General features: G+C 32.2%; 1 protein-coding gene across 2 annotated transcripts in view; it reads left to right on the forward strand.

Annotated features, from left to right (window-relative positions):
* The window catches only part of LOC117122102 (prickle planar cell polarity protein 3-A-like), a 29203-nt gene continuing 13878 nt past the window's right edge, over nt 1-15325 (forward strand). The window contains exons 1-3 of one of the 2 annotated variants that reach the window (XM_033267577.1): nt 1-150; nt 4278-4363; nt 14944-15121. In XM_033267577.1, coding sequence (XP_033123468.1) covers nt 124-150; nt 4278-4363; nt 14944-15121 — 291 coding nt within the window. In that variant the 5' untranslated portion in view covers nt 1-123. Of the gene's footprint in view, nt 151-943; nt 1167-4277; nt 4364-14943; nt 15122-15325 lie in introns of those variants that run through there. The other variant, XM_033267576.1, reaches the window with a different exon arrangement.

Raw genomic sequence — 15325 nt, forward strand, 5'->3', positions numbered from 1 at the left:
AAGTAGAAATACCAACCCATTTGTCAGTTCCTCCGCATGAAGTCATACTCGTCGCAGACTTTGTGACGAAACTCATTTTAAAATATAATATACTTTTAAGGATGAATAAGGACCAGTTTCGAAATGGAACACCGAATTTACCGACAACAGGTGAGGGCAGTTTTTTTTTTTTCAATCATACAAACGATACAAACGATTAAATTTTGTATTTTTAGGTTAACTTGACATTCTTAGCATTGAAAGGAGGGTAAAAGAAGTCAAATTTTGGTGAGGTTCAGGAGACGGATCAGGCCCTTTAAGATCGATACCGTACCGTAAATCCGTGGGGATACTTTAGCCTATAGTGTGCAATTGACTGTAGAATATACGTCAAATTTCAATCCTTGGCTTTTCTAAAACCTAACGTAACATTTTTTTACCTACAGTCGTTTTTTATTTGACTGTCTTCCTGGAATGCAAGTTTCCCAAAAGAGAATTTTCAGGCACTGATACTTTCCGACCTATTTTAAATCGCAACCCTAAAGATGTTTGGCACTTAAATGATTAATCTTTAAATGAGCAATATTAGCGGTCGATAGCAGCAATGAATCTTTGAATCTCATAATCAAGTTTTACTAATACTTGATCGAACTTTTAGGCAACATAAAATCTTGATGAATTAGGTTCCAGAATCTCACGATCAATCCGAATCTGATGAAGATTGTTTTCTCAGTTTGTAAACATTAACAAATCCATAAAACTTTCGGTACACAATGCCATGTGCAAAAATGTTGTTTTTGTTTGAGGTAAAACTTGGTTGATTTTATGTATATGTTTCCAGTCAGACTAGTTGAAGTACAGTGTTGTATTCTTCATGTTGCCTGTTGACCAATGGACTTATTTTTATGCTCAGTAGTTTTCTTGTGAGTAATGAGGCTCATTGTCTATTCATCCGCGTCGTCTACAAAATATGAATCATGGTGAATAATTCGACGAAGCGAGAGGTTGTGTGGTAAACAATACGCTGAAGTCGAGGAATTATTACTTTATTTTTGGATGAATACGATGTATAATGGACTGAAACTTTAATTTGATTTACTTTCTTGGGAAAATATTTAATTAGTTGAATACGGAAAATGTCTTTCCGTGGAACTCCAAACAGCAAAAGAAAGGACCGGAAAGACACGGTAGGTCGAATGCATTTGTTTTCATCTGGCAGTTGATTATAATCGAGAGTTCACCGGCCTCATAGTCCGTTTCTCTGCATGCAGAAACATAGGTTAGGCCTAGCCTAAGCCTAGAGTTGGCGGATTGGCATGGCATGTGTGTGTGGGCAAATGGGCCAGTCAGTGTGTTTCCCAAAATGGGGTAGCGAAAATATCACTGTCAATATAATTATAAGTGGTAAATATGAGAGTTAGAGCCAAAAAAGGAGTGGAGCTGGTGAATCACTGAGCTGGTATTATTAATGGGAAGCTTATTAATTATGAATTACTAGGCCTAGGCCTAAACTATTAAATATTGCCTAGGCATAGGCCTAGGGGCCGGGCCTACCTAGGCCTATGTTGTGAGGTGTAGAGAAATAGGCCTGTTGTGTCACAGTCAGTGTCACTTTCTTATCGAAGGAAACAGGATTTGAATCCAGGACTTCAAGATTGGAAGTATGATGATTAAGTAACCACCAGGCTACAGCTCCACTACAAAGAAGCAATTACTAAAAAGAAATTTGTCACATTCTACTGAATAAAAAGTATAGCCGTGTACCATTGAGCAAAATAACATTGTTTGTTTATAAACTGAAGTGATTAGGAAATTTCACATATTGTGTCTATAGTTAGAATATTTAGTAACCGTGTAACTTAAAAATAACCAATCATCATAATACTGAAAGATATGTTGGTTCTCAAATATAAGCAATCTGTAGACTTGGTTCATAGAGTATTTGTTTATGCTTCTCTCACCTTAAGCCTGTCAAAGTGTGGTTAAATGTATGAGTGTCTATATATTTATTCAAAATTTTAATTATTTGTTTTGGAAATAATTGTTAGCCCATTGCTTAGAGCAAGAAGGTATTTGTTATTACAAAAAAAGTCACATTTGGAGTGGTGCTTATTTGAGAGCAGCGTTGTTTGAAAGAGACTTACATATTCCATCATTTATAGTGGTAATCAGGATGTTATACTTTCTTAATGAACCAATGAATATGCATCACTGTTTAAACAGGAATAAATTTAATTCAATTGCATTAAATTCACATTCTGCATAACCCAATCAAACACTAATATAATTCTACTATAGCTTCCACTAGCAGGTTCAATCTTTTGTTTACTTGGTTTTTTTTCCTACGTGTACTACAACTGTACGTAAGCATTTTTTTTTTTTTTAAGGGGGTTTTTTTTGCAATCTAGGTTGCAAGTGTGAAAAAAACACTTTTGTATGGCCGAACATCTATTCATATAATGTAAAGTACTGTATGTGTACAGTACAATGGATAGATGAACAATCACAGGGATTTCAACCACACAATAATTGCATCTAATTAAAAAATATCAAAGCTTATGGATTACTGATATGTTTAGATGCAAAACATTACTTAATTCAGAGCCTCTTTCAAGGGATTACTATATGTAGTATGATTCTTAATGTGTGGAGCTGCCAGACTCAACAAAAACTACTTCAGGTCTCGGCAGATTCGTAACATAAGGAGGTCAAGTAGTACTTATTGTAGGATCGAACCTCATTCCAGAGATAAACAATTGAAATTATACCTGCTCGGTTACATACTTAATGGCTGTGGATGACAAGTTTTATTAAGTTAATTAAAGTTGATTTGTCATTAATTGTGAAATGTTAGTGTAGAAAATAATATTACAGAGTCCTACTTTACTATACCATGTAATTAGCTTGAAATTAAATATCATTCGGTACATTAAGTTACGTGGTGAATGTTGGGTATGTGGAATTAAATCAGTAATACTAGTGACTTAAGTTAAAGCATGTACGATATTAATACTGTATCTCCATGGTGAAATTAAGCAAGGACTTTTAAAAGTAGCTGGTATTTGGTATCACATACTGTATGCAACTTTGACTTAGTTTGATTTTATCAGTGTAGTTTGTATTATGATATCAAAACTATTTGAACAACGCTTGTAATGTTTTGTATAACTTGACAATTGTAAACATGGCCAGATTCTAAGTTGATACTATACAGTTTATTTTATGGAATTTGAACCTTCTTTTATAGTCCCAACATAAAATCAACACAGATTCTTCTATTGTATCACATAGTCACTACGATTATTAGTACCTGAGTATTTACTATTATCTAATGAATAGAAGTTTGGTCTTTTTAATTAGGTTTACACTCAACTAAAATGGTTTTAAAGTACTGTACCGTACCTGTAAGATTTCCAATGGTTTAAAGTCCTGTTCACACTTGTAAATAGCTTCACAAACCATACATTGAAGTTGATATTGGAAAGGTCAGGTTGATTATTTTTATAGACTCAACAACTAAAGTATGTGTAGAATATATGATGCTGTACAGTAGTTGATAATTGCTGACAACAACCACCATGCTTTTCCACAACTTTTTTTTTTGTTAACTTTTAATTTTTGTAATTTTACTAGACACAAATTAACAAAACTCACATGCAACAATTCATGCAACAGTTCAAGGACTAGGAACAGAAATGCGGTAGTAAAATATTAATGACCTTTTAACAAATTTAAGTTGTGGTGCAAAATAAGTTTATAAAACCTGGTGTTGAGTTTTAGAGCTCAAGTAAGACATTTATGAGAAAAGTGGGACGGACACAATCCTTGAACCATAGTCTTTATTGTCCATATTTTGTATAAATTTACATACTGAAGTAAAGTTAGAAAACATTTTTATACAAAAGTAGCCCTACTGAAAAGTTTAAAATATTGAATTCAAATATTTACTGCAAAGCTGCAGTATTAAAATAGAACCTCCACTCTTTTTCCTTACCTATGCAACACCTATTGAGTATTATAATTTTGGTTAGTGAATTCCAAGAAATTTAATTTACTGTAGGGTAAATTAATTGAAAGGGTTACAGGTTACTAATGCCATGTTATTAAATTAAATTATTTTCTTTGGTTTGCAGTTTTCCAAGGTGATGTTGATGGGGGTGGTTGACAACTGGTACAATACAATATGTTCTTTAGCTAAGACTTAAAAGAAGTATTTTTTGGCAAGAGTCGTTTTTGCCCTCTGGTTCTTCACATACTTTATATTATTATAATTATTACTGACTTTTTTTCCTTTTCAGAATCATTCCCTCCAAGACCAAGATAAAGGATCATTATGCAATAAATGTGGAGATAAGTGTCCAGGATTTGCCCTCCATTACTGGAGGTAAGTATTCTTCAATTGCAAATTTCCCATTACATACTTTTTTATTATTAAATATTCAAGCACATAAGAATTTTTTTAGCAAACTTAATCGCTTTGTTATGACAAACTGTACACTATGTGCTACAGTACAAACTAAGTCTTGTTAAGAGACAAAGGAAGTGGAGTTGTCCACTGGAATTGAAGACATGATGTTTGGAAGGCAAGCATCTTAACCACCAAGCTAAGCCACTCCATAAAGCTAGGATATTTTAAAAAAATTATCAATATAGAATAATACAACATGGTATTCGAGCTGATTAATTAGTACCATAATTACAGTAAAATTAGTAGTCAATCTAAATAATTATCAGAGGCCTTAAAAAAATCTAACGACTAAAGGTACGCTGCTTTTTTTTTACGATTTCACCTGTTTTCTTAGAATTTAAACCTAATAAGTTCATTGTCAGTTGTTGATGTGCCATAAATGTCCGCATTCCAATAGTAAAACATTAATTTGTGACATCATTATTGTTGTAGTGAATGAGTTGGGAACAGGTGGACTTTTCTAGTCGCTTCATAAAACTCGACCCATAAAGTTTTAAGACCATGAAATGGGAATAATTATGTCAAAATACTGAGAGTCCAGCTTACTTATTTTGGGCTAATATAGTACATTCATGTTTTGTTGTTTTTGAGTTCAACCGTGGGAGCCACAATGGGATGTCGTGTGATACTATGCTAGTAAATCTGGATGGGTGTACGATTCCCACCCTAATCACAAGTATTTGATGATACAATACCAAGCATTCAGTATGATAACAATTCAGGTTATTGTTGCTGTTGCTCCAACTGTTTCTTTTTTTACTCTGACTCTGTATATAGGCCTTCAGTTGACTGTTGTTCGCATCATTCTAATCCTAGGGCAGTACTTATACTAGATAAATTTCTGCATAATAGTGTTTTTTTTTATAAAGTTTAAAGACATATTCTGTACAGAAATATGTAATTAGATTATATGAAGAAGCTTACTTGGTTCTTGGGAAATTCCTGTAGGATTGAACTCAGGACCCATTTATTTAGAAGCATGGTATCATCTTCAAAGTTTCAAAAGCTACTGTATGAATATGTATGTGATGTAATAATGTACAAGGTTTATACTATAAATTCCCATGTGTGGATCTTCATTGTCTTTGTGAAACCAGCATTCTTTGTTATCCAGTGGTTACATGACAATATAATTGGTTTAATAACTCTCCTTGACTTCTGCTTGAACCTGTCATTCATAACTAACTGTACAGTACAGTACCTCAAAACTCTACAATGCCACACAGTAATTATGCTTCAAGATTATGAACCATGAGAATGTGCAAAGTTATGTATTTACCAGTACAGTGTAATCTGTATAATGCACTTGCTCTATCATTTAGGCAGACTATAGTATCCAATAGGACAAAGGATTTTATCCTGTGATCTCGCTCACCTGAATTTTTTATCCTAAAAAGCAATCCTTTTAGTGCATAAAAAAATTTACATGATGTAAAAAAAATGGAGGTAAACAAGAGTAGATAAAATTGAAGTTGAATACCCAAAAGAAAAATGTTCAATTATGTTGTAGTTCTATACATTTTGATAGAGAGCTCATCAACTTCAAATGTTATACCCTAAATTAATAACAATTAATATTTCTTGCAACCTTCAGCAACTTGCAGGATGTACTTTAGTCCCAATAAAAAAAAAATGATCAGTTTATCATCCTCACCCCCATGTCTTCTATGGTAATGAAATTGAAAAAAAGCATTTTGGGGAGGGGGGATTTTTTTTGGAAAAACACATTTTTTGGGGGGAAATTATTTTTTTAAATGTTTATTTTATTTGTTTTTCTTTTTTTTTTAGTAAATAATAGACTGTTTGCATCATGTCATTCATGTATTTTACTTTGAATATCAGTGTACCAGGCAAACAACCCAAAGGTGATGATATTTGGCTTTAAATAGCAAATTAAAAAGTCCCCTCCCTCATCACTTTTCTAGCCTAGATAAGGTGGTAAATAATTATTTTTATAAGGCCTTATGCTGTAAAGGTGTATTATGTTTTATCTCTAGCATTTAAAAAACTGAACAATTTTGGATCATTTTAAGCTGCCAAGAAAAAGGGTGTGGCCAGCCCTATGAGTCGTAGATGCCCTGCTTTCCACATTGGTTTGTAGAAATTGATAACTTGAGCAACAGGCAGCTTTGAATGATGATCAGTAAATTTTTATTCACCTTTTAATGTAAAATTAGTACAGTTACCATTTTGTGGTAAAGTATTATTGTGCAAATCCCATTCATTCCTTACCACAGAGCATACTGTACTAACGCTAGCACCTAATGTATTCTATTAGTAGTGCCGACTAGAACCAAATCACAATACTACCAATTAAAAGGTTGAGTTCCAGCTTTGTTATCATTTAACAAAGCTAATAAAAAATCTTCTATTCTTCAGTGTATTGATGGGGTTTCTATTGATTGAATAACACATTTTCTTGATCAAATTGTGGGGATTGTAGTTTTCTTCTTTATTTATTATTAATTATGTTGAAGTTAATCTTAAATTGATTCTTTGTATTTTTTACACTTTCCTTTGTTGTATAATGTGTTTCAAGGTTGCTATTAAAAGAGACAAATCCAGTTAATTAACTACCATTGTTATTATTTTTAGTCTTTACTTTCTTTTAGCTGTATAACTTCCTTATCGAGAAACTAAGGATATGAATGGGATTCATTCATTTATTTGTCCTTTTAATCAGTTGATTCTTACTTTGTTTATAACAGTTGGTTCTAACTGAGTTTTTAACCCAGGTTAAACAAGAAATAAAGAAATAAATAATCAGAAAATGCATTGCATTCATTACAAATGTACTGTACTGTACCAGGTTCAGATTGAACTAGAAGATCAGCCATTCAATCACTTACTGTATTAATATACACTTTTTTTTAAATAAGAATACATTTTATAAGAATACTGAGGCTGAAATTGCTTAAAGAAGATACCTTTGGACTAAAAAAAGTGTCCCTATTAATAGGAATGTTCCCTGAATGGGAATTGGCATGGTGAAAATACTGTACTTTAATTTCATGGCTGAGAAAGTATCCCTTTAATATCATGGGCATCATAGGGATATCACATAGGTGATCTACTGCAATTTTAGAATTGGTAGCCTAAATATAAATTGAACTTGGTCATTAGTGAATGTAGGCCTATAAAAGAAAGTTTAATTGAACTTTGATTAACTATTATTTATAGTCATTAGAGATTATTCGGTGCCCCTCCTTCTAGATAATTCAATTTTAATGGTTTTCATAATATGAAGCGAGCTTAGTCAATAGCGAATGCAGTAACATAGGTCCTATATAAGAAAATTAATTCAATTGAATTCCTATTCATTATTTTCTCCATCAGAGTTTTTTTTTTGTGGCCCTCTTTTAATGTATATTTCAATTTTTATGGTTTTCATATTGATATTTAATAACCGTTATGTCTTAACGCAAAAAATAAAAATTATCGGACCATTTGGGAGACCAGTACTTTTGTATTGAAAATGTATCTAGTGAAAATGAAGAATAAACAAATACTGTAGGGCTCAATTAACCAAGTGATTATGATAAGAGGTAACTTACTATACATGAACAAAGAAATCTATCTACCATTGTTGAGCAATGGGGCAGTATTGTAAAGCTAAATTATGCTTCCCAGAATTTGCATTTTCTGTCACCATCTCGCCATCCTCATCTTGATGCCATATTGTACATCTGTACTGCCAGGTGAAGCGTTAATTTTATGTACACAGCTTTACTTGATTACAGTATATGAATTTACAATTCAACTGGTAGAATTTATAGAAATTTAATTATTAGTATGTACATAATATCACCAATTTGAAACAGTTTTATTGTTCTATTTCCAGATTTATGAATATTAATAATATGTGAAATTATATTTTATAACTATTCTGCTGAGTGAGAAAAATTGGCAATACATCATTAGAAGATTTTACTTCACTGTAGATGATGATGAATAGAAAATCAGTAACTTTCCCTCACAAATACAGTTTGGCTCTCGCTTTACTGCCTATTTTCTATATACCTGATGTTTCTTCCCAATATCAAGATAAATCCCAATTGATTCTTCGTAACTAATTTTGTGCGCATGTCACAATAATGCTGCCACAGAATGGCAGTGATGTTCTAATTTGTTTATATACAGTAATTAATCATTAAAACTCATTATTCTGTTACAAAATTGTCTCCTGGTACAGAATAAAAGTGAGTTATTGATATGCAGATAGATTAAATCATTAGCTTTATTTTGGTATATTTTGTATTAAGTTTCTAGGAGAGAGATACCTTCATTTCTATAGGGTTTTATAGTTGTTGAACTCAATTTAAAAACATTTTATTTCAGTCTTTCATTGGAAATTCTATGGTGCAGAATAGGAAACTGATAGATTAGTGTGATTATTACCTTAAATCAATGTTTGATATTTTAGAGAAAATTGTTTTGAGTGACGGTGGGTGGCACTAGGGGGAGATTAACAAGAGCACCTGCCTGATCAATTTTGTCAAAGGACCAAGATGATAAAGTGTAACAATTAATTCTATGGGGCCTAATGATGTGTGACAATCACAACAGGTACAACAACAATGATGACTACTGCTCAAGTACATGTTCACACATTACATGTTGATCTTGACAAAACATGTCACTGCTTTAAGGTTACTAGGCTACTCACCTGTTCAAGGCCTTCTTGCAACCTTGCTTCAGGCACAACTATCAAGGTGTTAATTGTATAGATTATCTAAGCCAACTATTTTGTTAATCATCGTTAATAAGCAAAATGTTAAATAGCAAACAATTAATGATTTAATAGATCTTTAAATATTGAATTTCAAATCTCCCTGGCGATAAAAACTTGCAGATTGGTATCAGATTAAGAAATGAAATAAGAATCACGCAAACCATTCAAGTCACCCAAAACAGGTCTTGTGATTGTAGTACCGTAGTTTCGGGGCTTACACCACCTACAAACAGTGTAAACAAGGTCAAACACATGTTTAGTGTACCTATACAAGGTACTTTATAATAATAACCAATGTTGCAATAAATTGGGCAACTGTACTTTGTACTTGTTATTTTAGTAAAAATTAAAAGGGATAAATAACTGTCTTCAAATTCAATACAATACAGTACCACTTTTGTGATAGAGTTTGCAACTCTGAATATTCAAAAAAGTAATTTTTAAAGCAGTATCTATCTGCATTTTACCATAATTTATTTGGATAAACTAATAAAATGTATGTGAACTTAAATATTTTACTAGTTTCTTCTACTGTATTTTACATTTTTTTAGTAGTAACTGTTAATATTATTTTGTTCGTACCAGAGGTACTGTATTATTCTGTAATCAAAGCTGTTAAAATATTATTTGAATTTGAATTCCATATCTTGCTAATACTAGTAAACCCTAGACTACCCTATAAGACATTGATCTGGTTGTGATTTATTAAATATTGATTAAATACTAACTAGTTAATAATTCAAAATTCTACACTGCTATACCTACAAAGTGTACTGTAAATTATTCATACTACATATGTACGTATTTGGGTATAACGACCGATCAGATACTATATCAATGACACCCCTTCGTTCAAGGATTTTATCTTTTCAAACCAATTAATTGCTCGTTTTCTATAGATGGATACAGTATCAGCCACGTCAATTGAGTCTGCCATCATTAAACTGTTGTCATTGTTGGATGGTTAGTCAGAAGAACCAATGAACAATGAAATGAAGAGGATCCGTGGAGTAGAACTAAAAAGACCTGTCACCAAAATATTTTAAACATTGTGTAGGAGGAGATAGCTTTGGCATTCTATAGTAACCTATCATTTTTATCAACAGTTGTTGCACAACTCTTGTCAATCCGTAGCTGGAGTTTAAAGTTCTTTTGTAAAAGCAGTTTTCACATATACTGTGCTTCAATTGAATAGAATCTGAATCTTGTTACACAATCATGCTTGTACATTCCTATAATAAGTAATTGCATACAAAATCTAAAGATGGTTGAATTCCTTTTTGTGAGTGAGCCAATAAGTAAAATAGTAGGTCATTGTGAGTCACTAAACTGTTTATTTAAAACATGTTTTATGGAATGTAGTTACTGTATGTCTTCTGATAGTAAAATAACATTTAGTTTCCTTGTTTATTTGAACTGTACATCTACTGTACATTATAGTATTACTAGTAAAATACTCTACTGTATATAGAGTACCACTGATGATTACCGGTACACAAATATACTGAATGTCATACAATATGCTTTAAATAATTTTATTTTCAGGGAAAATAGTGTCACGATTGTTACTACAAAATCCCAACTCTAGGCAAGCCTCACATTTAAGTCCATTGATCAGATCATTAAAATTCATCATTTTACCCTAAAAGTTTACAGTAAATTCAAGTACTGAATCAATATTTTGATTAGGTTCCCACTGAATTTTCCAATTATTATTATTATAAAATAATAAGATAATGTTTTTGCCTCGTTTCGCCTATTGATACGGCATTTTTAAGTGATTTCTATGGTAGCTGACACGCGTACAGGAAGATTTCCTTTTGTTAGCAGCTACCATCTCAAATGTGATAAATAAAATTATGAATATGAAAATATGTAACTGTAAAATGTCTAGTACACTGTAGGATAAACTGTAGGTACCACACTTGTGTTCTGTATGCCATCATTCAAACTATGTACAGTACACTTTTCTGTAGCCCCATGGTGCCCTGGTCTGTCCTTTTAATTGTCCCCTAAGGATATGGTATGCGTTGGCCTAAATACCTTATTAAAGTCACATTCACATAACTATCAGTCTTTGTTTTTCTACAGTGTATGTTGTTTTATTTCTTTGTATCCAAACCATCATCACATCATCCACTTACAGGCTGGTAAATATTGCATTTTAAATAATTACATGATTATTAAACACTGAATCTGTTCTGTTAAATGTAATTTTATCCGTCTGTCGGACCTACATTTGACAGACTGAAATACATCAACTTGACAGTTGTGATATTGATTCAGAAATCAGGCATTAAAAATGTAAGCAGTATAGTAATGATGCTTATTACAATGGACTTGCTGTCTATAGCTTGCAGGTGAATACAATAACATACATTACCTACCTGGAATATGTGTTCCATTAAGTTCTAATTAGTTGTTTTCCTTGGAAAAATTGATATTAAGTATGCATATTTTTATTTAAAAAAAAAAAAAATTAAATACTGTAGTACTGTACATTTAGATTTTCCTACCAAATCTTGTTCAGCAAAAATTAGCCATTTTTTAATTCTACCTACTGTGGTGGTACTGTATGCCTACGGATAGTATAGATTAAGAAAACTGATTGTTCTTGTTTTTTCAATTTACATAAATAATTCCTCATATTTACTTTATATTTAATTGTATTCTTTTAAAAATGAGTGAATACATGTTGATTTAATGATTGCCTCAAGCCGATTCAAAAACCTGAATGGTGCTGGGCCACAAATTTCCAATTTGTTTCAGCTATTTATCTTTTTTTTTGTGCTTATCGCCCAACATTGGCTCATAGGCAATTTTTAAGGTAAAACACCTTTTAGAAAAGTCTTCCTTTATACCTTGTTTAGCCAACTTGCCACCCGCTAATAATGATTTCAAACAAAAATAAAATTTCATTTTTGGCCAATTAGTGCACCTACTGTACTGCCACAAAGAATTGCCTGCCGCTGCCTTAAAATCTTCAAATTAAGATGTACATTTCTTCCTAATTTTATAAATTAAAGCATTTAACCAACCCTTTACTACACTGTTTATATTCTCCAATAAAATTTAATTTTTATTTTCTCTGTCTGGATGTTTTTGTCAAAAGTATTTGCTAAATTAATTAACAAAACAAAATTTATTTCTATTTTTTTTTTCTGCCCTTATCTGATGATCTTAAAAAAAATAAGCTTGTGAAACAGGACATAAGAAAGTCTCTCCTTTGGTTGAATTGAATAGTACACAGCTGATTCCTCCACATACAATTCTCTTTGGTCTAGCATCCCATATCTAGCAACTGTTCAGTACTTAGATACTTCCCATAATTCTTCTGTCCAATTTTTTTGAAACAAAGTAGCCTTTTGTCACATGTGATGTAATTAAATCTATGGCAAATATCGTTGACCTCCTTTTATTAAAAAGCAAAAGCAACACATGTTGCTTTTATTGTTGTAGGTTGCTATGGCTACTAATCTGTAGAAGTTGGCCACATCCCAAAGTTGGATAGTCATTACATGTTTACGGAACTACTTTTTATTGAATTGAATTTAAGAGCTTTTAAGTGATGATCACATGTAACAACATAAAAGCCAGAATGGATACTTTTAAAGAATATTACAGCTCAGTCTAAAATCCAAAATACAGTAACATAAATCAGAAGGAATGTATTATATGTACCAGTGATGTAGCTTGGTAGTTCTTTTCCTCTTGTTTTCAAGACTTCTAAAAATTCCCTTTTTTCATGACCGAAACCCCTGTGTCACATGCTTCATAAAAATTACTTTAAAGATTTTATGTTAATTTGTTGTTGAAAGGAATACTGTAGGATCGTAAATAACAACAATTCATGCTTTTACCTAAATTCTACTGGGTCTCATAAATGTTTTTTACTTTAAAACATTCTGCGATTTAAAGGGGAGAAAGCAATTTTTTTAGATACAGTGCTGTTAATTTCTCAAACAGGTACCTATTTATTTCGACCTTTCCTTCTGCGAACTTCTTTAGGCCAAAAGGGCTTTACTTTAATCTTACATAAGTTGTTTTAAGTTTTGATTGTACTGTCATCAAAAAACCTGTAAATAACCTAAACAATCCTGCCTAAAAACAGAGCTCAGTTTAACCAAATTGTAGAGAATATGAAGTCTGTGTTCTGTAGATTTTACATTTGAGATAGTAGAATGAAATAATTAATTATTATATAATAAATATAATAAAGTATGGTTTGAGCTACAGTATTAGTTTTATTTATCATCATTTAATAAGACATTAATAATATGATTTAATTTACATATTGTAAACATTTCTCATTTTTAAAGTTACTTCGTTACAGCAAAATATATACTGTAAAGTCGGTAGTTTTCTCTAATCTCTAATGGCTCGAGGGCTTCGTTGCATTGGATTACACCATCCATTATTACATTACTTCACTCAGCGTAAATCTTGAAGGGTTTTGGAACAATACAGTATTGGTTGAAACACTGTGTCAGTGGTTGCTTTTGCCCGCATCAATCCACGTAGAATAATCTACATCACGTTTAAGTTTACTTCAAATTATATCATTTTGTATAATTCCACTCAGTTGAAAATATTTTGTTCTTTTTCTATTAGTTGAGATGAAGTTTGACAAAGATTATTTTTACGTTTCCACACGGTAGAAGTCTCCCTTTTTCCATGTGGAGTAAACAAACCTCATTCCATTGTCTTGTGTGGTGGTTTTTTTAATTTCATGGATACACCAGATAAAGTCTTGGGGTCATTCATGCAGAGATTGAAGGAGCTAAAAAAATGGAGAGAACAAAGGGAATCGGTGTTAAGCCGCAATCAAGGATAATTCCATCTTGGGTTATTTTATGTTTTAATAGGATAAACATAACTTGGGTTTAGCAGTCTGTAGAAGCCGGTATTTCAGACGAGAATGCGCGAAACAGGAGTGCTGGGCTAAAAGTATGTTATGTTGGACTGTATATCAAGTTTTTGGAAAAAAAAACTTTTTCTAAGTTAATGGATCATTTCTATTAAGGAAATCGAGCTTGCTAGTGAGTTAAATTACTCTTCATGTATGAATTTTCTACTTGGACTATAAATTGATATAATTTTATATTATTTTAATTAAACTGATGCTGATGTTTGGTTATAACTACAGAGTTTAGGATTTGACTGTAAATCTATTTTTTCTAGCTCTCTCCCTCTCTCTTCATGGTAGGCAGCGATGCGATTAACATACTGTAGTGTTTGGTAATGGATGCAAGGTAGTTAAGTGCCATGTTGATCTGAAATGGCTTATATAGGAGACATTTTGCTCTGGCCCAGCTTTATGAGTACAACAATAACTCTTGTAATTATACAGAATTGCATGATGTAATGATTGAGTAAAATAGAATACAGTAATGCAAGCGCCAAGAGGTCCCGTTTTTATGTGTTAAATAAGTTTACTTTAGCTTAATGTCAGTATAGTGACGTGAACAGTATGAAGAGTTGTGGTTTGTTAGTTAAGATGCTCTCCTTCCAATCCCAAGGTTCTAGGTTCATTCTTATGTCAATTTTTTTTTTTATAAACAAAAGTTTCATACTCCATAAAGCCTCACATACCTGTATATTGTTGGCATACAGTAGTTGGTATATAATACTCAACCATAATAATTCATGTTGTTAAAAATGTTTTCATAGTTAATGTTATCATTTGTAAGACAAAATACTGGAAATACAGTACAATTGCAACAAACAGAGTCATGTATCCTGTGTTCATACTTTATCGTTTCAGGAAAATTTGCCTGCATTGCAAATGTCCCAGGGAAGATCATCGGGTGATGGCCAATGACCAAGAAAGGACGGTCAGCCGGATGATCCAAGACTTCCAACGTGGCTCCGCATCGGATGATGACAGTGGCTGTGTCCTGGAGGAATATACCTGGATGCCACCTGGGCTCAAAGCAGAACAGGTAATAATGTTGTTGGTGGCGTTGGTAGTTTTGTACTGTAGCATGGAGGAATTCGTCCATGGTTGTAGCCTACAGTACCTGTGTTTGGCAATTACGATTGAGTTATTCTAGTTGTTGTGTTACTAGTTCAATTGATGTTTGTGTTTGTTATTTTGTACATGAAATATCAGTTATTCCTGAATTAAATCAATTATCAATTGTTTA

The sequence above is a fragment of the Anneissia japonica genome, unplaced genomic scaffold (assembly GCF_011630105.1).
Source record: "Anneissia japonica isolate Jap-2015-1 unplaced genomic scaffold, ASM1163010v1 scaffold288164_len509026_cov199, whole genome shotgun sequence".
Classification (NCBI taxonomy): Eukaryota; Metazoa; Echinodermata; class Crinoidea; order Comatulida; family Comatulidae; genus Anneissia; species Anneissia japonica.